General features: G+C 47.7%; 1 protein-coding gene across 2 annotated transcripts in view; it reads left to right on the forward strand.

Annotated features, from left to right (window-relative positions):
- The window catches only part of SORL1 (sortilin related receptor 1), a 49,179-nt gene extending 35,491 nt beyond the window's left edge, over window positions 1-13,688 (forward strand). For both annotated transcript variants that reach the window (XM_075116540.1, XM_075116539.1), the window contains exons 30-48: window positions 76-210; window positions 588-743; window positions 1,326-1,475; window positions 1,694-1,822; window positions 3,338-3,464; window positions 4,025-4,194; window positions 4,759-4,871; window positions 5,218-5,322; window positions 6,283-6,355; window positions 7,544-7,626; window positions 7,919-8,015; window positions 8,626-8,810; window positions 9,281-9,400; window positions 9,511-9,675; window positions 10,605-10,779; window positions 11,325-11,431; window positions 12,118-12,310; window positions 12,429-12,641; window positions 13,013-13,688. In XM_075116540.1, coding sequence (XP_074972641.1) covers window positions 76-210; window positions 588-743; window positions 1,326-1,475; window positions 1,694-1,822; window positions 3,338-3,464; window positions 4,025-4,194; window positions 4,759-4,871; window positions 5,218-5,322; window positions 6,283-6,355; window positions 7,544-7,626; window positions 7,919-8,015; window positions 8,626-8,810; window positions 9,281-9,400; window positions 9,511-9,675; window positions 10,605-10,779; window positions 11,325-11,431; window positions 12,118-12,310; window positions 12,429-12,641; window positions 13,013-13,080 — 2,564 coding nt within the window. In that variant the 3' untranslated portion in view covers window positions 13,081-13,688. The remainder of the gene's footprint in view (window positions 1-75; window positions 211-587; window positions 744-1,325; window positions 1,476-1,693; window positions 1,823-3,337; window positions 3,465-4,024; window positions 4,195-4,758; window positions 4,872-5,217; window positions 5,323-6,282; window positions 6,356-7,543; window positions 7,627-7,918; window positions 8,016-8,625; window positions 8,811-9,280; window positions 9,401-9,510; window positions 9,676-10,604; window positions 10,780-11,324; window positions 11,432-12,117; window positions 12,311-12,428; window positions 12,642-13,012) is intronic.
- Window positions 13,689-23,277: the final 9,589 nt, after the last annotated feature.

The following is a 23,277-nucleotide window of genomic DNA, read 5'->3' on the forward strand; positions in this document are numbered from 1 at the left end:
AGATGCTCCCACACCGCAGCTGTGCTGAGGACTGGTGACATAATGCTGAGACTCACGGCACTCTCCTCTTGTCAGAAAATCCGACAGAGGCCCCGAACTGCTCCCGGTACTACCAGTTCCAGTGTGGGAACGGGCACTGCATCCCGAAGCGGTGGAAGTGCGACGAGGAGAACGACTGTGGTGACTGGTCCGACGAGAAGGAGTGCGAGGGTGAGGGCACACGGCGCTCTGCTCTGCTCGCAGGAGCCCTGGCCTGGGCTGTGGCACGCTGAAGGACCGCTCTTGGCATCAGCTGCCTTCTCACAGCGCTGCTTAGGACAGCCTGCACCAGCCCCCGGGGCTCCAAAAACCCCCCATGAATGGGCTGTGTGTGCACGCTCATGCATCTTTTTACTCTGTGTTTTTGGAAATCCTGATTAGGAGCTGTGCAGATACAATACAGATGAAAACATTGGGCTTGTAATGCCTTGCCTGCTCCCCACTTCCCTCCACTGATAGTGGCTTTCAGTCTGCTGGGAACAGGCACAGCTTACAGCCCGTACGCACGAGCGGGCCTCTCAGATCAGCTCTGAACGGTGTGTTTTTAGGTTCTCCGGTTCATCCCATTACTACATCGATCCCACCGACATGTTTACCTAATCACTTCCGTTGCAACAGCGGCGCCTGCATCATGAACAGCTGGGTCTGCGATGGATACAAGGACTGCAGTGACGGCTCTGATGAGGAGGCCTGCCCTACTTCACGTAAGCTTTTCTCTTCCTCAACCTTTCCTTTTTCTGTAGGATCACATCTGCAAGGACTCTTGGCCTTCCAGACTCTGAGCCTTGCCAGAGTACAGCGTTAAATTTACACTGCGGTGTAAAAGCCCACCTCTCTTCTCTCCCTGGGGTCGGACCTCCTGCCACCAGCTGGGGCACCACTCCAGCCCTGCAGGCAGCATGAACTGCTTTCACAGCAGGTCCCTGCTCAGGTGCCATCATGTCTTAGACCGTGTAGGGGCACGAAGAGTGGGGCTGCAGGGTGGGTTTCCAACTCACCTACACTGGAGGTAAAAGAGGGCTGTTTCTCACTGTGATCCTTGCTGAGGCCTGCCGAGCTCTGAGCTGGTGCAGGACATCCCCTGCAAACCAGCTGCTTCTCCAGCCCTCTGCAGTCAGGAGAGACGATGGCTTAGGCATCATCCCAACAGAAGCCATTTACCTGCTAGACGGGAAGAGATTGCCATCTAGTGGAGTCGGGACCTGGGGACAGGTTTTGGTCCCTCCCGGTGGCAGCAGCAGCCTGGCCGTGCTTTGGGTGGTTCCCTCACTCGCTGCTGTGTGCAGGACCCAACGTGACGGCCACCTCCCCGGCACCCTCGGGACGCTGCAGCAGGTTCAAGTTCGAGTGCCAGCAGCTGCACAAGTGCATCCCCAACTGGAAGCGGTGCGATGGCCTGCGGGACTGCCAGGACGGCACGGACGAGAGGAACTGCCGTAAGTGCGGGGCAGGGAGATCACCGTGTGTGATCGTGCCAGAAGACGATGCAGCCAGAACGAGGTAGTCCTATGACTAACACACTCTGGCTGGGCTCCATCCCTGACATGCAGCCACCCCAGTATCATGCCTGCTTTTGAACTGGCACTGCAAACAGCCCAGTGCTGGCGAGGGAACATCTGTGCCTTGAGTCCTGAAACTCTTCTGCCTCTTTCAGCTACTCACAGCACCCTGTCATGTCCTAATGGTTATAAATGCGAGGACGGAGAGGCCTGCATTATGGTGACAGAGCGGTGTGATGGATATCTGGATTGCTCAGACAGCAGCGATGAAAGGAACTGTACTGGTAAGCAGCAGCCCTCTCCCATTTCTCATGCCCTGCTCCATGCTAGCACGCAGAGGTGCCCTCCTGGGTATGTGACCTTTCATTCACAACACCCTAGACATATCTGCCTCTGTTCAGTTGTCCAAGGTACCTCTCCTCACCCATTTATAATCAGTAGGGACAAACTTTCCAGCCTGTTTCTACGCTGACAATTTGTCTTCCAGCAGCCTCAGACACAGAAAACCAACTTCAGGATGGGTAGGAGCAAAGCTGTCTATTTTACATGGCCCACAGGTGAAGCAATAGTCTCTGGCTCTGTCCTGCTTTGCAAGGTGACCTGGGAGCCATGGCATGTGCCCTGCTACCATCACTGGTCCTCCCACACTGGCCTTTGGTGGCCCCGCAGAGGCAGGCGGGACACACGCCGCAGCCCCCTGGGCAGATAACAGCAATCAATTGCTGTCTGGCCAGCCATGAGATTCAGCCGCTTTCCTGCTGAACTGCTTGGGGGGTTGAGCATCAACCAGGTTTTAGTTCTTTAATTAAATATTGATTGGGAGAGGCTGGTAGGTTCAGGGAAGGAGCTGCAGAGATTCGTGGCTTGGCTGCTATGCCAAGGAGAAACCATCTCTTTTCCCTCAGATTGGTTGTCTTGCCATGCCTGTCTGCGGACCCATGTGCCTGCTGGGTTTCATTTCCAGTTGGTTAGGGGAAGCAAAGCAGCAGCAGTTTGGCTCCACTCCGCTTGGTTTCTGTACAGCACTGGGAATGAAGCTGAGCACGTGGAGCAGGGCCAGGCCACAGTGCTTGGATGTGGGTGCCAACATGTGGTCACTGGAGGGAGAGAGCCGGGAACAGCCTAGTGGGAGCAGGGCATGGATTTGGGCCATTTCAGATAAGCACCTCCAGTCCCCACCACTGCCGGCACTGGATTTCACAGTGCTGTTATCCTCTAAATGCTTCTCCCGAGATCAGGTGGCGATTCAGCCACAGAGCTTGTGTCAAGGCAATCGCCAGATTCCTGCCTTAATTACCAGCCCTCACTTGGGTCCTTCGGCTGAACATGAGCTGTGATAAGGAAAACCACACAAGAAAAGCCTTGGATGGCTTACAGTGGCAGCACAGATTCATCGCATGAGTAGAAGAGTGACTTAGCTTGCACTGATCAGTTTGCACTCATACACTTCCAAAATGATGTTGAAGAGTATTTCATCAACAGCCACGCTTTATCTTTCCTTGGGGGAAAGGGGATGCTCGCATGATGCAGCATAAAGACAACCAAGACATTCTGGGGAGAACTAAGAGCACCAGGGGTATGTTCCCGCTCTGAACTGCCTTCTGGAGAGCCCGCTTTTCTCCACTGATAATACCTGCCTAAATTGCACATCTATTTTGGATAGTACAAATACTCCTTTCGGTCACATTACTGTTTCTACCTCAACACCATGTCTGTGCTATGAACACAACCCTTGTTTCTGTTATGGGCAACGGGCTTCTTTCCCTCCAGTAGACTAACTTTTCCTGTTGCCTGCTTAGATGACACAATTGTGTACAAAGTCCAGAACCTCCAGTGGACGGCCGATTTCTCCGGTGATGTCACTCTGACATGGGCTCGGCCAAAAAGAATGTCCTCAACCTCCTGTGTCTACAACATCTATTACAGGTAGGACTCCCATTACACTGCATGACCCGTTGCTATTCCTATCACATAAAGGCTAGGAGAAGCACGGCACAGGTATCAGTACGCGCGCGTTTGCAGCAAAGTACCATACAGAATCGGGCCTGAAAGACTGAGAGCTGTGCAGTCTGATTCTGCTTGGAAAATCTTCTAATACTTGGTTGCAAAGGAGACCCAAAATAGCTGTAACTAGGGGGGCTTTTGTGGAGAGCCATATTTGTTTCCTCCATGACTGTTTAGTCAGCCAGTAATATGGCTATATTCAGTGGCGTATTTCAGCTTGGGTCTTGCCATTGTGGGACCGCTAACGATGAGAACAAAGTAAAGAAATTAGAGCACAGCAGTTATAGAAAACCTCAGAGCACAGTGCTTGTAAGTCACTGAGTTATGTTTAGTTCAGGCTTTAAAAGAGCATCCTTTGAAGCTGGTGGTATGGCTTTACTGAAAAGGAAACTAAGCAGCAAGCTCGTAATGTACAGATAGATGGTTTCACCCTTTGCTACCAAACACGGTCCTGACAGGAGGGGTGTGACACTCTTGTGCAGGACGGTCGGTGAAAGCATTTGGAAGATTCTGGAAACCCACAGCAACAAAACCAACAGCGTCTTGAAAGTCCTCAAGCCTGACTGTACCTATCAGGTGAAAGTCCAAGTGCAGTGTCTCAGCCGAGTCTACAACACGAACGACTTCATCACCCTCCGGGCACCTGAAGGACGTAAGCAGACCTGCACGGTCATATCAGTGACCTGATGCATTCCGCTTCGCCTTAGAAAGTAGATACCTCAGAGGTATCCCCGTTACGAACAAAAGGAGCCTTTCCACAGGCCTGGGAATTGTGCTGGACTGGGAAAAAGGGCTGCGGGTTCCCTGTCTTGAGTCAGTCCTGCACTGAGTCACCAACCTGCCCTCTTTCTTGCCCATGACTTAGGGGTTTAGTATCACTGGGAAGTTCATCTCGTCTCACAGTGCAGTGAGGAGCCCATGGGACTGTTCAGTACCACATGCAAGGCGCGAGATCTTTCTAGCTGCAGAGTGGAGGTCAGGGTAAGGAAGGGATGCAAAACAAAGCAAAGGGATTAGCAAAATCCTAGCTTCACCACAGTCACTAAAAAGGCTTTATTGCTCCAGATGGGGGAGGAAAGAAGATGACATCTCCCATGAGCCAGGACCTTTGGCCATTCCCTGCTCTGTCCCAACCTTGCAGGGAGCCCCTGCTTTTCCCCAGTGATCTGGACACACCAACTGTGAGTGTCACTAACACCTCTGTTTCTCTCCCTAGTACCAGATGCTCCCTTTAACCTGCAGCTCTCTGTGAAAAAGGAAGCTGAGGGTGTGGTGACAGGCTGCTGGAGCCCCCCTGTGAACGCCCACGGCCTCATACGGGAATTCATTGTGAGTCCTGCTGCCTGGCGGGGCCAAGTCCAGATCGGTGGTGGGACAGGGAAGGCTGCTGAGGGCAGCTAGCCTTTCTGAAGACAGCTGTCTCTGAAGATGGGGGGGGGGGGGGGCAGGAACATGACAGTTTGTAAAGGAAATCTGCTGAGAGCATTCGGTAAGTTGGGAGAAGAAATGCTGCATGGCTGTAGGCAGCAGCGCAGCCCTCAAGTTCATAATATAATTTCTGGCTCCCTTTCTAAGCTTCCTTACTTCTTTCTACCGACATTTTGACACAGAGGGACCTGTCACCCCATAGTATTGTTGACTATGGAGCCCTCATCCCTTGTTTTGGTGCTCCTAGGTGGAATATAGCCAGACCGGATCCAAGGAGTGGTCATCCCTTAGAACCACCACGAACTACACTGAGATCAAGAACTTACAGGTCAACACGTTATACACAGTTAGAGTGAGTATTTTCGAAGTGCTATCCATGCATGCCCTCATTACTTTTCGCTACATAGTCAAGTACCTGCTAAAAAAGTATGTTGTTAAAATTCTGCCCTTCAGTGACAACCCACAATGGGGGCTTGGCATTTGCGCTGCTAATGTATATAGGTCCAAGGCCTGAATTAAGGCCCTTGATATTCTCCTTCTCCCAGAAGGCCAGGCTGTATTATGAAATCTGCGCTGCTAATTGCCCATTCCAATGTCACTGCAATTGCAGCAGATCTCGGCCAGGGATAAATTTGGTCCTGACTGTGTCACTGAGAAAAGAAGCAGATGCGCCTGTGGGGAATGTATGCACATGGGAGAAGCTGGGTAATTATAGATGGAACTAATAAGAATAGGAAATGAAAGTCTGCACATTGGGCCCTGGGAAATGTGTACTGTGCCACTGTCCATCCTCCCTGTGCTGAACGAGCATGGGTTCTTTGGGGACTTCACTGGGAGGTGGGATAAACCCCTCTCCCTGCCCATGAATCAATATTATTCTCACACTTGCTTGGAGCAAGTCTTTCCTTCCTTGGTATTCCTTCCCATACTAATCTGTTCCCAAATAAATCTTTGGAACTGGATTCAGTGCTCGCATGGACTTCACCAGCAAGCTTCTTACCTACGTTATGGCTGATAGAGTCCAAAGCTCCTTATCTTGACGGACTCCTCATAAAGATCTCATAAAATAGTGGTTATCTGCAAAGAGGATGCTCCTCCTTCCTCTTAGATTCCTTTAATTGACTTAAAGTAGTCTGCTTTATCTCTGTAATAAGCATTTTATTGCCAAGTAATTAAGCTATTGTTTGCTTCAAAGTCCTTCTCCCATGAGCTCTGCCATGTCCGTAACCTTGCTCTAACCTCGTTCTGTTTGCATTATACAATGTTGGCGGCGTACATTTGTTCATATTAACTAACCCTCTTATTTGAAAAGGTTGCTGCAGTAACTAGTCGAGGAGTGGGAAATTGGAGTGATGCCAAATCCATAACCACCATAAAAGGCAAAGGTAAATGTTGTTGTTTCAGTCAATTCAGACAACATAGCAAAAAGGCTGCATACAAGCCTGCAGTGTTAGCATCAGTGTGCATAACTACCTCCTCATTCTTCCTTCTCTGTTGAGAGTTTTACGCTGTTTAACAACTTTGCTGTACCATTTTGATCTTCCTCAAAGTTCAGTGCTAAGTCTGAATGGGTTGCTGACTCTTCCTCTAAACTCTGGGGCATGTAGGATGGAGGTGCTGCCCTAGAAGTGGGCGAGAAGCCCGTCTAGAAGGTGCCTCTCTCTCCTGGACTGCAGGTGGATTCCCTCTGACTTGTGTAGGCTAGACCCTGCCTTCGTATAGGCGAGACACATTACCACTAACTCCTTTGCTGTCACTGGCTGAAAGGATGCTTGCTCATTCTGCTCCCTCGTAGGTTATGATTAAAATGGTTTCTGCATCTCACGTAGGTTATACCACTAAAAGACCACTAAGGCTCGCATGAACTGTCACGACGTTAGAGTAGATAAATTCAAACACAGTAAATCATTTCCCTCCAAACTGATTTTAGAAAAGCCTTTTGAAATCATTTGTATTCATGCCAGGTTTTCCCTCCAAACCTATATTCTGATGTCAAAATTGTCTGCTAATTTGTTAGATAACAGTGCATCCTCACTATGCTGACAAAGGAAGGAAAGAGATCACCACGCTATTAAAATTGCAGGATTCAGATAATATGAAGTACACGAGTACCTGATGGTTAGAAAAACAGGGGTGGAGAGAACCATAACAACTTTCATATCAGATTTTACATGAGCGTTTGGCAGCTGTCCCCATCAGTAGCTCCTGACCTCCCTCACCGGTTCCTCTGAAGGCCAGAAACTGTTAACTGCGGTATCAGATTGTGCCACTGAGTTCAGAAGTCAAATACCCGTGTCCAGACCTCTCTGGTTCCAGCCTGCGCCGAGCAAGGTGCAGATAAGGCAGCTTTTAGATGGCTTACTGAAAAAATGATGGAGGTACGCATGTTGGTGCCTTCTCTGAGGGGCACGTGTCTTAGAGACAGACAGGGTTGGGGCTGAAAAGATGGGGGATTCCTGGTCTGAGAGATGATTGTAATAATGAAAGCCTGTATTTTACCTGTCCCTGCTTGATAAGTATTTGTATTTCTCTGTGCTGCGGTAACAGCTGTTTCTCCCTTTCTTTCCTTCCAGTCATTCCTCCACCTGTCATACACATTGAGGGCTACAGCGAGGACTCCATAAGCTTCAGCCTAAAAATGACTACTAATATCAAGGTAAAATTTTTACCTTTACTTCTGAAACTAGAATAAAGAAAAAAAGGCCTGCGTTGTCTAAATGTTAAAAACTGGGTGGGATAAGCTGTCACCCATTTTACTATTGCAATTACCTTTTGAAACTAGTTATTTCAAACCAGATCATTTCTTACTACTCATCAGCTGTCCCAGCGCTCTCAATTAGGGTGGCAAATACAATGCAAAGGCTTTCACCAGTGAGTCTTTAACTGCATGCAAAAACAGCTGAACTGAGAACTGATAGTTCGTATTGTGTGCCCTTGCTGCTTGACAGGTCAGCGGTTACGTTGTGAACATCTACTGGACATTTGATACGCACAGGCAGGAAAAAAGGACTCTGATCATAGAAGGAGAAAAGTCCATCCAAAAAGGTAAATTCAGTGCAAAGTGTAGAATTCTGCTTTAGTCAACATTAAACAGAAGGTTTTATGGAAGGCTGTAGCACTTTTTTTCTTTTTTTTTTTTTCTTTTTCTTTTTATTTTTTTTGCAACTGAGTAGTTTCTGTTTAGGAAAGAATAAATCTTGAGAGGACAAACCAGCAAATCCTTGGCCTCTCTTTTTAGGGCTTGGAGATTTCAAGCGTATTTGGGATTTATACTCCAGAGCCACACCAGCCTTTTCTCATCACATGGGAGGACTTTTTTTTTTTTTTGTGGTTCCTTGTCTACTCTGCAAAAGGTCAACAGTCTCTTGGGCTTGTATACATGTCCCTGTTAATCACATTACTTTCTGGTTTGGAAAAATCACTGGTGTGCACAATCTAGATATGGGAAAACACCCTGATACAGAAAAGCACAGGCTAGGTTAGATACCAGAGTCCCAGATGCTTCGGTATAAGGGAAAATGAATCAAAACACAAACCAAGAGAGGCAGGTTCCTGCCTAAGATTGTTTGATGCTGCTGACAGTTTCCCTGTGCTCTCACCCTGCCATTGCAGTACTTTGCCTTACCTAATAGTGCATGTTTCTCTTCTTGCTCAGTGGCAAATTTGACAGCACACACCCCCTATGAAATTTCTGCTTGGGCTAAGACGGAGCTGGGTGACAGCCCTCTGTCTTTTGTACATGTGGTGACCAGTGGGACAAGACCTGCACCACCAAGTCTCAAAGCCAAGGCCATCAACCAGACTGCGGTGGAGTGCAGCTGGACCGGACCGAGGAATGTCGTAAGGCACCCACTGTCTTTGCTCACCAGCCAGGACAGGGTCTAGCTCAGAGCCTCAGAACACAAGCAAAATCTTAAAACAGGATTATTTGTAGGGATTGAACTGCAGGGCTCTGAAAATTTTATGCCTAAAAAGCGAGGGAAAGCTCCTGCTGCCCCCTAGACAGAAGCAAAGAAAGCCTTCTTGTGGTCTATTTGTTCAGCCCCTGATCCGGTGGAGAAGTGGCTGAAATACAGACAGCATGATGCTCCACTGGTCTTTCAGTTGACTGCTGTGTTATCAGAGTTGAGCCCGGGATTTTAGGGTGGGGAGTGCAGAGGTGAGTGGGCAGACTGAACCTGAACTTGGGCAGGAGAGAGTGCCCAGAGGAAAAAGGGTCCTGTCTCTAAAAAGCGACAGTCAGTGAAAGTTTGGGTGGGAGCTCTGGCCCTTGCCGAAACCTGTGCCATCCTTGTGCTCTTCCTCTGCAGGTGTATGGCATCTTCTACGCCACATCCTTCCTAGAGCTGTACAGAAGCCCTCACAACACCACCACAACCTCCCACAACATCACTGTGATCGTGCAGCGGGACGAGCAGTACCTGTTTCTGGTAGGCTCCTTCTCTGTTCCCACTCCTACCTGCACTGTGGGCTGTAGTTTGGTGTCAAAGGGTGCAGGCACAGTATAAACCAGTATAAACCGCCGTGTTATCCCTTCAAGGTCCGTGTGATGTCTCCCTACCAAGGGCCACCATCTGACTACATTGTGGTGAAGATGATCCCTGACAACCGGCTCCCCCCTCGGCACCTCCACTCGGTGCACACTGGAAAGACGTTCGCAGTCATTAAGTGGGAATCACCCTACGATTCACCCGACCAGGACATGGTAATATCTCACAGCACCTTCTCCTGTCCCTTTGCATGCACAACCCTGGCTCAAAGACAGATCCCTGTCATGCTGCTGATGGAGAAGACTCTGAGATCAGGTCTACCCTCCATCTAAATAGCTGCTGTCAAAGATGCTGACACCTCTGGGATCTGCATTTCCTCTCTTCACGTTACCAGCCATTACCTCAGGCCCGTGACATTCACACTGCATTTAAAGAAAGTCAGGTCTGGGATATCTGTTGCTGAAGAAGTCTAAAAGCAAACCTGAGCATGTGCTAAAACACCTTTCTGGGCTTCAGCTTTGCCCTGGAGTCCGGGCTGGGCGGTGCCTGAGCAAAGCCCACAGGCCAGCAGGACAGGCGTCCGGCCAGCCAGGCTGCGGGCTCTGCCTCCTGCTCCGGCCTCTGCCTCCTGCTCCGGCCTCTGCCTCCTGCTCTGGCCACGCCGGCGCAGCCCCAACAAAGCCCAGTTCTGTTTTCTGGCACGCTGGCATACAGTCAGGTCTTGCTCCATTGAAGGCGAGTAATTTTCTCAGCAAGCTTTCCGCTCCTATTCTGGTCCAGAGACTTTAACAGAAAAGGTTTAAAGGTATAAATCTTCCCGGCAAAACTGGACACTTAGACAGGGCAGGAGTTTGCATTGCATCCTCGTGATTCATCAAGCAATACAACCTGCGATTTTCCTCCTGCCCTCATCTGTGCCAGTAACTGCATTTTCTGTATCTGTAAAATACTGATCTTGGGCAAGGATCCAGCTAGTCCAGCAAAAGGCTTGAAATCTTTCTTCCCAGGCTTTCTGTAGAGTGCAGGCATGGTTTAATTTAAATTTTGTCCCGTCGCATCTAATGTCCTCCCATTGTATGGGATTGCTAGCATGTCTGCAGGAAAGTAAGATCTTTCACTCTGTGTGCCTTTCCTCCCCCACCAGTTATATGCTGTCGCAGTTAAAGATTTAGTAAGAAAAACAGATAAAATCTACAAAGTGAAAACCCGGAACAGCACGGTAGAGTACACCATTAAGAAACTTGAACCGGGAGGCAAATACCATGTGATTGTTCAACTGGGAAATATGAGCAAAGAATCCAGCATGAAGATCAACACAGGTAAGGGAAAGAGTACTACTGGGCGGGTGCCGGGGTGAGTCCTTGCAGCACTGTCCACTAGAGGGAATCCAGCACCCGTCCCACACACCATCCATCCCACTGCTCTGCTGGTTGGAGGCTGCAGTAGTGCTTCTGCATCTCTTAGGCCTCTCCCGCAGCCAAAGCCCAGTTCTGAGAGGCCTCCCTGCAGCTGCCGGGGAAGGCAATTAAACCCCAGACAACAGCAGCAGAGACAAAGCCTCTCAAACAATAGCTGGGGAGTTTTTCTCCTGCCTAGGTGGAGATGGGAGAGACACCTGTATGGCTGTGGGGACACCATGAAGTACCATTATATTCCTACCATGAAAACCCACTGGAAAAGCTCCTACCAGCTTACATGCCACGGTGTCCCCTCCTCCAGTACAGCCCCTCTCTAAGGATAGGATTGTGCTGATGCCCAATAAATACTAAGTTTCAGAAGTGATGCCATTGCTGTTTCTCAGCTGAAAGAAAAGTGCCATCACTGTTCAAACCTAACCCACTTGCCATTTTCTTCTCATTTGCAGTTCCGCTGTCTGCACCAGATGCGTTAAAAATTATAACAGAAAATGACCATATTCTGCTTTTCTGGAAGAGTTTGGCATTAAAGGAAAGTCATTTCAATGAAAGCCGGGTAAGTTGTGCCGTCTCTCCCACCCTACAGGCAGTGTTTCAGAAAAACCTAGAGCAGAGTGACTGCAGGGCTCCTGCACAGACTCTTTGAAATACACCAGTACGCTCTGCTCCCCTAAGTGTCCTTGATGAGCCCTCTACACACAGCTCATTTCAATTCGCATCATGACTGAGGCACTAAAGCTGATAGATCCATTTGGTCACCTTTTAGGAACACGATTTTCCTCTTGAAAAGGGTCGATTGTCCCACGTGTGAAAGGACTGGGAATAGGACACTGCCCCGCCGTGCTGGGAAGCACATCGGTAGTGTCTGAGAATTGTCATTATTTAGACTTTGATAGAAAATCTGTGACACGTTCTCTGTCAGGGCCTGGGCAGATAGCAACCTACACCAAAAAAGCCATCGCCATTATTGGACTCTGGGCTTTGGGTGGTCGCGGGTGGGTTCTAAGAACAGAGTGAACCAGGCAGACCGAAACCTCCTCCCTGAACTGGCCAGGGTCAAGGCACACTGACGGATGCCTGGAGGAGGCTCCACATTGCTCTCTCCCAGCTGATAGCCCAATGCATTTCATGAAAGCTAGGTTCAGGAGGAAAAACAAGTTTCATAGCCCTGTCAGAAGGAGCAAACCTGACCTCTGCAGCTGAGCGACTTGGGCTTTGTGTCTTTGTTTTCACAACTCTCAGGGTTACGAGATCCACATGTTTGACAGCTTGATGAACACCACTGCTTATCTTGGGAACACCACAGAAAACTTCTTCAAAGTTTCCAACCTGAAGATAGGTCACAACTATTCATTCACTGTTCAGGCCAGGTGCCTGTATAGTGGGCAGATGTGTGGTGAGCCAGCCACGCTTCTCTATGATGAACTAGGAACTGGTAAGTCCCTGGCATTTTCACCATCCTCCTTAACCAAGACTAACGAAAGCCTCACAAACTCACTAGAGGAATGTGCTGTCAGTTGCACATGGCGCTTCTCTCCCTCCCTTATCTGTAGGCGAAGACTATTCTGCAACAAAAAACGGTAGGTCCACAGATGTCGCTGCCATCGTGGTACCGGTGCTGTTCCTGCTGCTGGTGACCCTCGGGATTGGCTTCGTGGTGCTGTACATGAGGCACAGACGGCTGCAGAACAGCTTCACCGCCTTTGCAAACAGCCACTACAGCTCCCGCCTGGGCTCGGCCATATTCTCCTCGGGAGATGATCTAGGTACGTAGCCCTTGGTTTCATGCAATGGCGTTTCAGGACAGCCTTAAGAACGAGAAATCAGTGCAAAGACTAATGGCGCTGTCATACTTTGGGCCACCTTTAGTATAAAGATCTCTGTGGATTTGATCTTGTCCTAAGAGTACAAAGCTGGCCTAGGATAAATGTTTTTAGCAACTTCACTTAAACCACTGCTACTAATGCGAATCAGTTAAAACCTGAATATAGCAGATATGACAACCAGGTAAGAGCACGAGCGAGGCCACAATATACTGGTTTTGAGGGCAGTTTTGTGGCCAGCTTCAGTAGCCCGGTTAGTGATGCCCCATGAAACGCTGAGGGCAGCATAACAGCACTCTGGGTTTGTTTTTCAGGAGATGAGGATGACGAAGCCCCAATGATAACTGGATTTTCAGATGATGTTCCTATGGTCATCGCATGAAGCGCATTTCTGACTGTAAAAACCAAATGGTGTAAATATTTTATTTGATAAAAATAGTTGATTGTTTATTTTAAAAATGCACTTTGAGTTGCAATATGTTATTTTTATATGGGCCAAAAAAATTTTAAAAACACACTTTGTAGTAATCAACTGTGAATTGCAGACTAGGTTGGTTTAGTAACAAATTGCTTTGATTTAACATTACTTTAGTCTTACAAGGCTATGCTTGCTGGGCATGCTTTTAAGTCTGTGAGATATTTTCTGTTGACTAAATTGGCTACTCGTTTTATTTTTCTAAGACAAGAATAAATTTATTTAAAAAAATTTCAGGAGATTATATATGTAGAGAGAGATAAGTAATATAGTCCCTGAAGGTTTTGATTTTACTTTAAAAAAAAAAAAATATCCTTTGGACTTTGTTTTATATGAAAGTATTTTTGTTGTGTTAATTTATTGGGAAATCTGCTTGAGAACAGATTTCCAAAGTCGTCAGACATTGTACACATTATTGTGTAGAATATGTGCCACTTTCTTTTGCAAGGCAGTAGTATCTCATCATCCCCATCATTGTTCTTGCCATGATAATAAAAACCCCTTATTTTTACATATTTTTCCCCCATATTAAAAGACCCAATCTTTCAGCAATCTCAGAGCCCAAGTCAAGATACTGCAGCATGTACTTTATGTATGAGTTTAGCTTCCTGCTGCTGTACCTGTAAGCCAAAAGCATCCCTACCAAGCCGTGCTGCCAAGGGCCACGCAAACCCTTGCACGTGGGTCTGACATTGCATGGGCCATTAGCAGGAGGGTTTCTGGGGCTCTGCACACAGGAGAGCAGTTACTCCTGGGCAGCAGCGCCACAGCATCCTTTTACAGCGCTGTGCAAGTGCCCAGGCTTTGCAGTTTTGACCCTTGCTTTCAGGTGAGCAGTAGCAACAGTCCATGCCACGCCCTGCCTTCCCACTGCTACCCAAACCCCTTGGGAGGGCACCTGCAGTTCCCAAGCTGCTGACCATGCCCGTCATACCTGGCCTAATTGATCCGTAGCTTACGTCAGTAACGCCACTGGAAAGATTTGCTGCTACCTGAAGGTAAAGAAGGCCTTAAAACGCACTTCCCGTCTAATCAGGACACCTTTCCTCTGTGGAGCTTCTCTAAGATGCTAATATGTTGGTGGGACGGAAGGGGGAGCCTCCACTGTGTGCAGCTAGGAAACAGCTTCGCATATAGATTTTCCACAGTCATACAGAGCGGTAATTGCTGAGCACCTAAATTGATTTGGTCTACAGCATGGATTCGATCCTCCTTCATTAGCGTTTCCTAAAAGTAGCTGTAGTTGTACCTTCAGCTTTAGAAGTAACATATATACGTGTGCATATATATTATTTTCCCATCACTAGTCATCTCACATTCCCAGTAGACATAATACTGTCTACAGAGCTAAGCGGTAGGAATGTCTGGTAACCATTGTCAAGCTTTTTCTGTGATAGCAAGATGTGAATCTCACCAACAATCCAACTACTTGCCAACCCAAGAGCGACGACGCGAGCGGACACTCATGGGTCACGCCTGTCCATGCTCTATATATGCAAAGCTTCGCACCAGTAAAATACAGCACACTGTCTTGTCACAGTTTTCTTTGTTTAAACCAAAAGTATTTTTGCAGTGTAAATTAAGTTATAATTGCAGTCTTCCTAGAGATGAAATGAGAGAGGCCAACTATGTTTTGATACGTGACTAATCCATTTAATTTCACATACAGAATATGTATAAAAAGTTGAAGTTCTGTATGGTTTGATACTCTATAGAAATACTAACTCTATTTTCAATTACTGGTGTTATCATTCCCGGTGACAGTTTTTTTCCCCCAAAGCTGGGACCAAACTATAATCAGATTTTTATAAGTAGCAGTGAGCTTACAGAGTTGCAATATTTTTACCGTGTTAGTGGGTCAGGTGCTGTTCAGGGCTAAAAATTTTGAGTAAATCAACCCAGCATGTATAGCTCAATTTGCCTAGAATTACAGCTACATGGAGAGACCAGAATCTGACCCAGAGGCTCTAAAGATAAAAATCAAAAGATTTTATACAGGAAAGCAAGCCTAAAAGCAGAGTTACTGAGTACTGAACCCTTTCCTTATTAAGCAAATATTTGTGGCACAGGTAGCAGAGAACTACAGTATAGTATCCCAGAAGATGGCACCTCTCTGGTGAGAATTACTACTGGTTAAATACCGCTGCTTCGCTCCCCCAGGGTAAATCCCGCTCGAGTACGGCGAGTAGAATTTAGCCCGTCTCGTGTCTCTATCTGAAAGACAGATGCCAAGGGGGACCCTTGTAACCACTTCATGTTTTGCAGAAGTCCTGTGGTTGGATGCTTTCAAGCATCAGCTGGGGGACAGGTCACTTCTGGCCACTCTGAAAGGCTCCTTTGTACCCGTGGCTCAGCAACGCTTGCACAGGGCTCGGTCTATCGCCAGCAAAGCGTTTTGTTGTAACACTGTACTCAGAAGCAATGCTCCCAGTTACCTGTGCCTCACTAATGCAACGGGGGTGGAACAGAGCCCTCTGCGTCGGGTCTGCAGTGTCGCCCCTGCACTGCACAGGGGCTTTGGGGCCCTGCAGCGGGCAGGCTTTGTGCAAAGCTGAATCTACCTTATGTGGACAGTACTGTAACGCACAGGCACACCCTACTCTCTGAGACTTTCCCCTCATTGCAAAAAATCACCACTGTGCTCTCAGCAAAGCAACTTCACAGGGCTAGTGTATTTTATATATAGATAGAGAAGTCTAAGCCCCAGGCAGGGAGCGAGCAGGATAGATGCAGTTCTGGGTAAACTGTATATTTTTATGAACTTTTGAAGCATGGAATCTTGTTCATAGAGACATATAGAGGGTGGGAGGGTTCTGGTGTAAATGTGGTACATGGATGTGGATACATATTTTGCTTTGGTTTTGTTTCAGTAGCCTTATGCAATGTGACATGAATCGTTACCCAAACATTTGGGAGGTGACTTGGGTTTACCTCACAGGAACCCAGTGAAATATTTTGATCCATAAGGAAAAAAAGGGGTATGGAAAGTACCCTGGCTAGGAGGAACTTCTTCCAGTTAATTTGTGTTTGCATCCATTTCAGATTTCATTGCAGATGCCTGCTGGTACGCTTAAGTCCATTTGAACTAAAGGCTAAAGTTGAATATGAAAATCTGGAGGGGTTTTGGATCATGAGGCTTGTTTTGCTCTGGCTTGGGTTTTTTTTGAGTTTTTTTTTTTTTGGGGGTGGGGGTTTTGTTTTTTTCAGGAAGGGACAGGGAGATGCCATTTTCCAGGCTTGACATCTGAACACCCGTTCAAGGTCAAAAAAAGCGATCCTTTCAGCCTGAATAAATCACTCCTTCAGCCATCAGCTGCTGCCTCCTCCATAAAATGGCTGCGGCACACCGCTCGCCCCAGCTCCCACAGCGACCCGCACACGCGACCGCCTTCATGGAGCCCAGCACCCGTTCCAGGCGTGCACAGGAGCCAGCCGGAGCACGAGCTTACAGCTCCTCTGCTGCTTGCCCGATGGCCTGTACCCCACAGAAACGCTAAGAGGAATTTCAGAGAGGGGCGAAGCATGTTGTGTTGACCGCAGGGGAAAACCGTACATGCAGATATTTCATCTGCAGAATAGCTGGCGTGCTGTAAGTTCATGCCCTGGCTAACCCTGCCGTAACTTGTTCCACGTGCTCCTACCTTGACGCAGCATTAGCAGGAGAGAGATGCAGATTTAGTACTGGGAAAAGCCTATTTTCCTTGGACAGAGGTCAAGTTACATATAGATGTGTCCCAGCACATACCCAGCCAGAAAGGGGAGGAGAGAGCATTTGAGTGTGAGGCAGCACGTGCCTGGCTACCCACATCCACCCCATCGTCTTTTGGCGTAGTGACCAAAGGACCTTTGTGTTTTCAGGTCGCCTTCGCCGTCACAAAATGGTATTGCTTCCTGCTGGTTTCCAGAAACCGTGGGAGAAATGACTTGAAAGCTCCCGTCTGGGTGGAGGGGGACCTGCCTCGCCCAGACAACCGATGAGGCAGGATTATTTACTAATCCTGTTTCTAGAGCCACCAAAAGCAGCTCCAAACTCAAATTGGCCACCAGGGAAAGCTCACCTGAGCCAGCGACTCTCACCGAGCAGCACACCCTTTCCTCGCTGGGCAGATTTCAGTCTTAGGGTCTGCGTATGCTTGAAATCTCTTTGTAGGGACAGAGAAGTATTTAATGACAAACTTCACTAATTTGCTGGTGGAGATGTAAAACTGTGTTCAGGAAAGACAAAAATAACATCTTCCAAAACAACTTTCAAGTCTTCTTCAAATGGACTTCAGAAGGGAAATGGTGCAATTGAGTTAGTTACTCTTGGACCCAGAGAACATCTTCATTACTGGAACTAGCTGTAACATTTATAATTAATCCTTCAAAATGTGCAGCAGTCTACAAGCAGCGAGTCTGTAGTGAGTTTTTTAGAGGTAGTGTCAACTTCTAATCTGGTTCCTTAAGTGAAGTTTAATATTATACCATTTAAATTGCTACTCTATGTCCTTTTTTTTTTTTTATTCACAATTTCTGCTATGTTGTTATTGCACAATTTTGAAGGAATTTTTGTCTGTCAATTTTTTTCCACTTAATGATAATAATAAAAATGGACTGGGTGAACAAAACAATTTCTGGTTTCCAAAATTATTATCTAGCCTCTGTGTGCCTAGTGCAATAAAAAGGAGACTTTCTTCTGAACCGAATTTGATTTTTGTTTTACATTAGAAGGACGCACTGTATAACCTAACAGGATGATCAGAAATGGAAAATTTGAGCTTTCTGCAGCAGGAGCAGCAGAGCCCTACTTGAAAGGTACCACTAACATTCGTAATGCAATCACGTATGTGGCTAGTTCTCGGTCCCTTCCTTCAAGGTCAGCACGCAGCACCCTCAGACACCAGACAACATTTTGAGCCTCCCCGAGCTCCACCTCCAACGCCTCTGGCGCTAAGCCTGGCTTGCCGCTCTCATCACACATTATTTCCCCGGTTAAAATCCATTTCCACAACCATCCTGTCCCCACGCCGCGCGGCGCGTTTGCACGGTTTGGCTGTTGCTGCTTGAAACCCTGTGTGTGCGAGTACACCTGACACCCAAGCAGCGGAAACAAAGCAGAATTACTACTCACAGAGAGAGGTAATGAGCAGGCAGCAGCCTCTTCACACGTACCTCATTCTTTAGCCTACATAACTGGAAAGGCAACGTGTGAGCTTGGTGGACATAACTGAGGCATGCAAGCGTCTTAAGTGTTGCACTTCATTAATGTTTAGCTTAAGGCAACATTAACAAACAGCCGTTCCTTCCTCCCTGTTGCCCCTTTCTTTATGAATGAAGCTGATTTTTCCCTATTGTTGCTGAAATAGATTGGTCGCCCCGGGAAGTACAAGGAGTTACACCTCATTCCCGTGCATCTACTGTCTGCTAAAGCAGTCAACGTGACTCTTAAGCTTCAGTGCTAAGTATCACTGAGAAAATCTTGAGAGAGCAAAGGCTTGACAGGAAAGAGATCTGTTCATGCCTCCCCTCCTAACAAAACTTGCAGATTTTTATGGGTAGGAAGAATTTTCCCACTAATCCTTTACTACCTTCACCAAAACTGTATTTAACAATTTACTTTGTGATGGACTGAAGAAATACTGCTCTGAGCGACCCAACCTCTCCTTCTGGGTCCCACCATCCCACCCACAAACCTTTCCCTGGGCTGCCCGTGGACTTCTTATATCAAGACCCCACTTGCCCTCACCTGATCCTCACTTTCAGACCCATTACCAGGAAAGCAGCCAGAAAGTCACAGGTGCAGACAAAACCCACCTACCCTGGAAGTCCGCACTGGAATTTTTTCCTGGATCTTTTCTTTGTATCTTCTCCCTTTTTATTGCTTTTATGACCTTTCCTTATCCTCTAGCCTCTACATGCAACAAGCTCTTGAAAGATAAGACAGTTTCTCGTAAAGTCTCTATATAGCACCTGTGCAAGTAAGTATACCCTGCTCTCAAACACTTCAGGTAATGGTATTAGGCAATGATTCCTAACAAATAACAGTATCTTAAATATTGCAGAGCATGCTGGCAGTTCTCAAATAAATCTCCAAGCTTTGCTCTAATGTGACTTCATTTTCTCTTTGAGACCCTGGTTGTCTTTTGTTTTACATCTGAACCCAAGCATGCCACAGGAAGCACCCAGACCCCTCTTCCCCGCTGCTTTCAGGCTGGAGAGTCAAGAGTTTATGAAGAAATACAGCTAGGCACGATGGCACGGGCTCATGCGTATTTCTCCAAGCCTCCTCTTCCCCATAGCACCCTCTGAATCGAACACATCTGGCAAAGGGGGAGAGGTCTCAGAAGATGCCACTATCCTATGTGTTCCTTGAAAGCAGGTGGCTATGAAGAGGAAAGAGGTCCAGGTGAGCGTTCCTGCTGCAAAACATTTTTCCCCACTATGAGTCAGATGAGAATCCATTGAGCCAGAGGAACCCAACCACCAGAGGAGCTTCAGATGGAGCACACAGGGCAAACCCAGCCGGGAGGCCTGGATCCAGGCTCCCTTCGCTCTGTTGCTCCTGGAACTACATCTCTCTTTCCCACAACTAACACCAGGGGCCGCTTCCAGCGGACGGCCCGCAACCACTGATTTAGGACTTAGCAAGCTGCTTGCAGGAGCAAGGAAACCAGGTGGAAATACAGCAAGGCCAAGACTGAAAAAGCATTTCCCAGCATGGGTTAAGCGTTTCACAAAATAGATGCGCTCTGATCTTGAGAGAGAGCAGCTGAAGTTCTGGCTCACCGCTCCTCTTTTGAGTAAGCAATCTGAGTTTCTGGTGCCAGACTCCTGAACGTTTGTGTTTAGCCTTTCTCAGCAGGAAAGATGAAATAACTGAGGATATTTCACAGCAGAACTCAAGCTGGAATTTGGGATGGAGGAGCCAAGAGCTCCCAGATAGCCCAGCCCCTGCTTTATGGGGGGAAGAGAGGGTCTCTGTGGGAAGGAAAGATTCATGCTAACAATCAGCCTCTTGGCTCCTGCCGCAAACCTCTCAACCAGCCAAATGTGGGATGCAAGAAAAATGGCAGTCCGGAGCTCTTCCAGGATGTGTGGTTTATTTATTCACTGTAAATTATAGGCATCCAGAAGCCCACATCCCCCAAATTCTCATAGCTGGGCTTACATGATGCCCAGCAGATTTGGTCTCCCCAGGCCCTGCAGAGCAAGGCAGGGAGCAGATCTGACCTCATATTCGGCAAGAGCACCTGCGTGGGGTTGGGCTGGAAAAAATCCCACTGCTTTGGACGAAAGTGGAGGGTGAAAAAAAAGGAACTAGACTGTGATTTGGGAAGGAAAGCCAGGAAGACAGTCAGTGAATGGGGAATGGGGGTGTGACCTGAGCAGAAGTTAATGAAATACATCCTAAAGCTTGCTACAACCTGACACTGGCTGTACAGGAGGGGAACATATTTTAGAGATGGAAGATCTAAGGCAGAGATGAACAAAACATGGCATTCACATCACCAAGCTTCACATCTCCAGGGTGGCTTGGCCAAACAAGAAGTCTTATTTTCCCTGGATCTTTCTGTAGCCAGTAGAGTGAAGCTGACACCCTCCAAGGAGGATTTAGGAACCTGAATGAGCCATTCTCAAACTTTTTCTACACTTTTTCATTCCTTTTCCAGTGCGAGAATGGCTGCCTCTCAATTTGTATCTCCCCAAGCCTGAGATCCCGAAGGGTAATGGCAAGAGGATAGAGAAAAGGTTGGATGCTCCTCCTGGCCTGGACCCTACATAACATTAGGAAGGATTAATCCTTACCCAAGCTGAGAGGGTCACTCCGGGCCCCTTCTGTAGCCAAGGATGAGGCACAGCAGTTCAGAGTGTTTCCCCTCATCTTAAAATAGGTGATATACTCTTCACTGTACAGGGAACTTCAGGTGACTACCTCACACTGAGTCTCGTGACTGTAAGACATTACAGCCTACGTGAAACAAATTCCAAACCCTATGCTTGGGGCATGAACCTCGCCCCCCCATGCAGGGGGTGGCTGGATGCAGCCCCTTTCTGCTTCTGAGGCACGTGCACTGCCTTCAGAACCGTGCACCCTCTGCTGTTGGCTGGGGAAGAGACCTCACCAAATAGCTCCAGTTTTTTAGCACCCCTTCCCCAAGCCGCTTCCCGAGGTTCCACTCACACTGCCAGCACAGAGCAGCGTGGCAGGTCCTCTCGTAACACCCTCTGTGCGACCCGTTTGAGGGCTGCCGGCCTGGCACCGGGGTTAGGCTGGCTCTGTGAAATGATACAGCGTTCCTTATCCCCCACTACGGCTTCCTTGAGATCCCTCAGAAAGCCAGAAACAGAAGCCCAGAGGCCAATTCCCTGTTGTATGTTTAGTCACAGGACCAGCTTCATCTTCAATCCAGCTCCACTTCGCAGTAGCTATATGTAACTCATAGCCAACATGTCTATGTACCCAGGAAATTACCGTGGCAGACTCGAAGCTGGTAAAGACAATAGCGCTTTTGGCTCATGCATTTGGATCAGCACCATTTCAAATGTACTTTTCCTCCTAAACTTATTTAACCTCGCAACCAAGAGCCACAACGATGGTAAGCTATTTGTTTCAAGACCAGATCTCCTGGGAGAATAGGCACAAAGAATAGAAAGCAGCCTGGAGAGATGGAAGAGAAAAAATTGAGAAAGGGATTTGAACGCATCGCCCTTGGAGATCATGCCAATGACCTGCTAGAGTCCAGCCATCATAAATAAATAGACTCCGTTTATTGTCTAGCCAGGCCGGCAAGCACGGTAATGCTTGAGCCGGTTCCAGCGGGTGGGGCTACCGACCAGCATCGCTCTTTCGTGCTGCGCTTTCTGAGACAAAACAGATGTCGGTCACCGAGCGCCGGTTTTGTCGTGTGATTTGTGATGCAGCCACTTGCATGCAATGGATGAGGGCTTTGTTAACGGCCCCCTAAACTGGAGCCAAAAGCTTCTTCCGTGGTGGTGAATCCTAAGCAAGTGGCAACAATGCAAAACCAGTGCAGCTCAAAACCTGCGACAATCAAAGCACCGTGTTCCGCTCCCTCTATAACAGACCCACCAGATGCTCTGCAGTGGTTAGAGAGAAGCCTGAGCCAGACCCCAGCTACACCCATGAGAAATGCTGAGCAGGGTGTGCGGAGCTGTGAACCATGCCAAGGTCCATCCACACCAGAACCGATGATTCACTCTTTAACCTGTTTTGTGGCAGATTCAGTCCAAAGCGAGCTGTTCCCAGCTGGTCCTACTGCCACCCACATGCAGTAGATGGCAGCAGAAGCTTTAGTCACTGGCCACCAAACTCACTAAGATTCCTCCCCCCCCCCCCCCCCCCGCTTTGGCTTTTTTTTTTTTTTACTTTTTACTTTTGGTGGCCTCAAAAATTATTAGTTCCAGATGAGCTCCTGCCATTGTAATAGTCCATTTAACCCGATCCACTCTGAGCAGAGTCAGTGCAAGTTCAAATGCAGCATTTTCACATGTAAACTATACATCAGAGACATATTTCTGCACGGCTTTGGGCATTCCTTGTGCAGCCGAAAAGGGGAAATGCAGAAGGTTAAACCTCACACACACACACGGCCCCGTCCGTGGGCAACAATGGCACTTTGTCAAGCGAGTGCTGCCAGAGCGGAGCTGAACTTATGAATTGAACCAGGAACCTCAGGACTGCTTCTCCCTTTGAAGATTAGTGCTAATAAGCCAAACCAGTGGGTATTTTGTTTTATAAGGAAAGAGCATTTCAAGTCACGTACGCTGCTATTGTTGGACACAAAACATGTACTGTCTCTGCCTGTGGTGACTCTAGTAACTGCTCCACGCTTGCCTTTTGCTGGGATTACCTTTATTTTTGTACTAGATTAAATTTACCTCCCTCCATCTTTCAGGCCTATTAAAACTGATGATGTTTCCCATGACTAATTACACACACACACATATATATATATATAGTTAAAAAACCCTATTTGGACTATTTTACTGTCATACTCAAATTTTATGCCCTATATGGATTATGTATTCAGAAACAATAATCAAAACTACCAGATTTTGCTCCTACCGGAATAATAAGCACATCCTATATAAACAAGTTACATA

Source organism: Phalacrocorax aristotelis, chromosome 22 (assembly GCF_949628215.1).
Source record: "Phalacrocorax aristotelis chromosome 22, bGulAri2.1, whole genome shotgun sequence".
Classification (NCBI taxonomy): domain Eukaryota; kingdom Metazoa; phylum Chordata; class Aves; order Suliformes; family Phalacrocoracidae; genus Phalacrocorax; species Phalacrocorax aristotelis.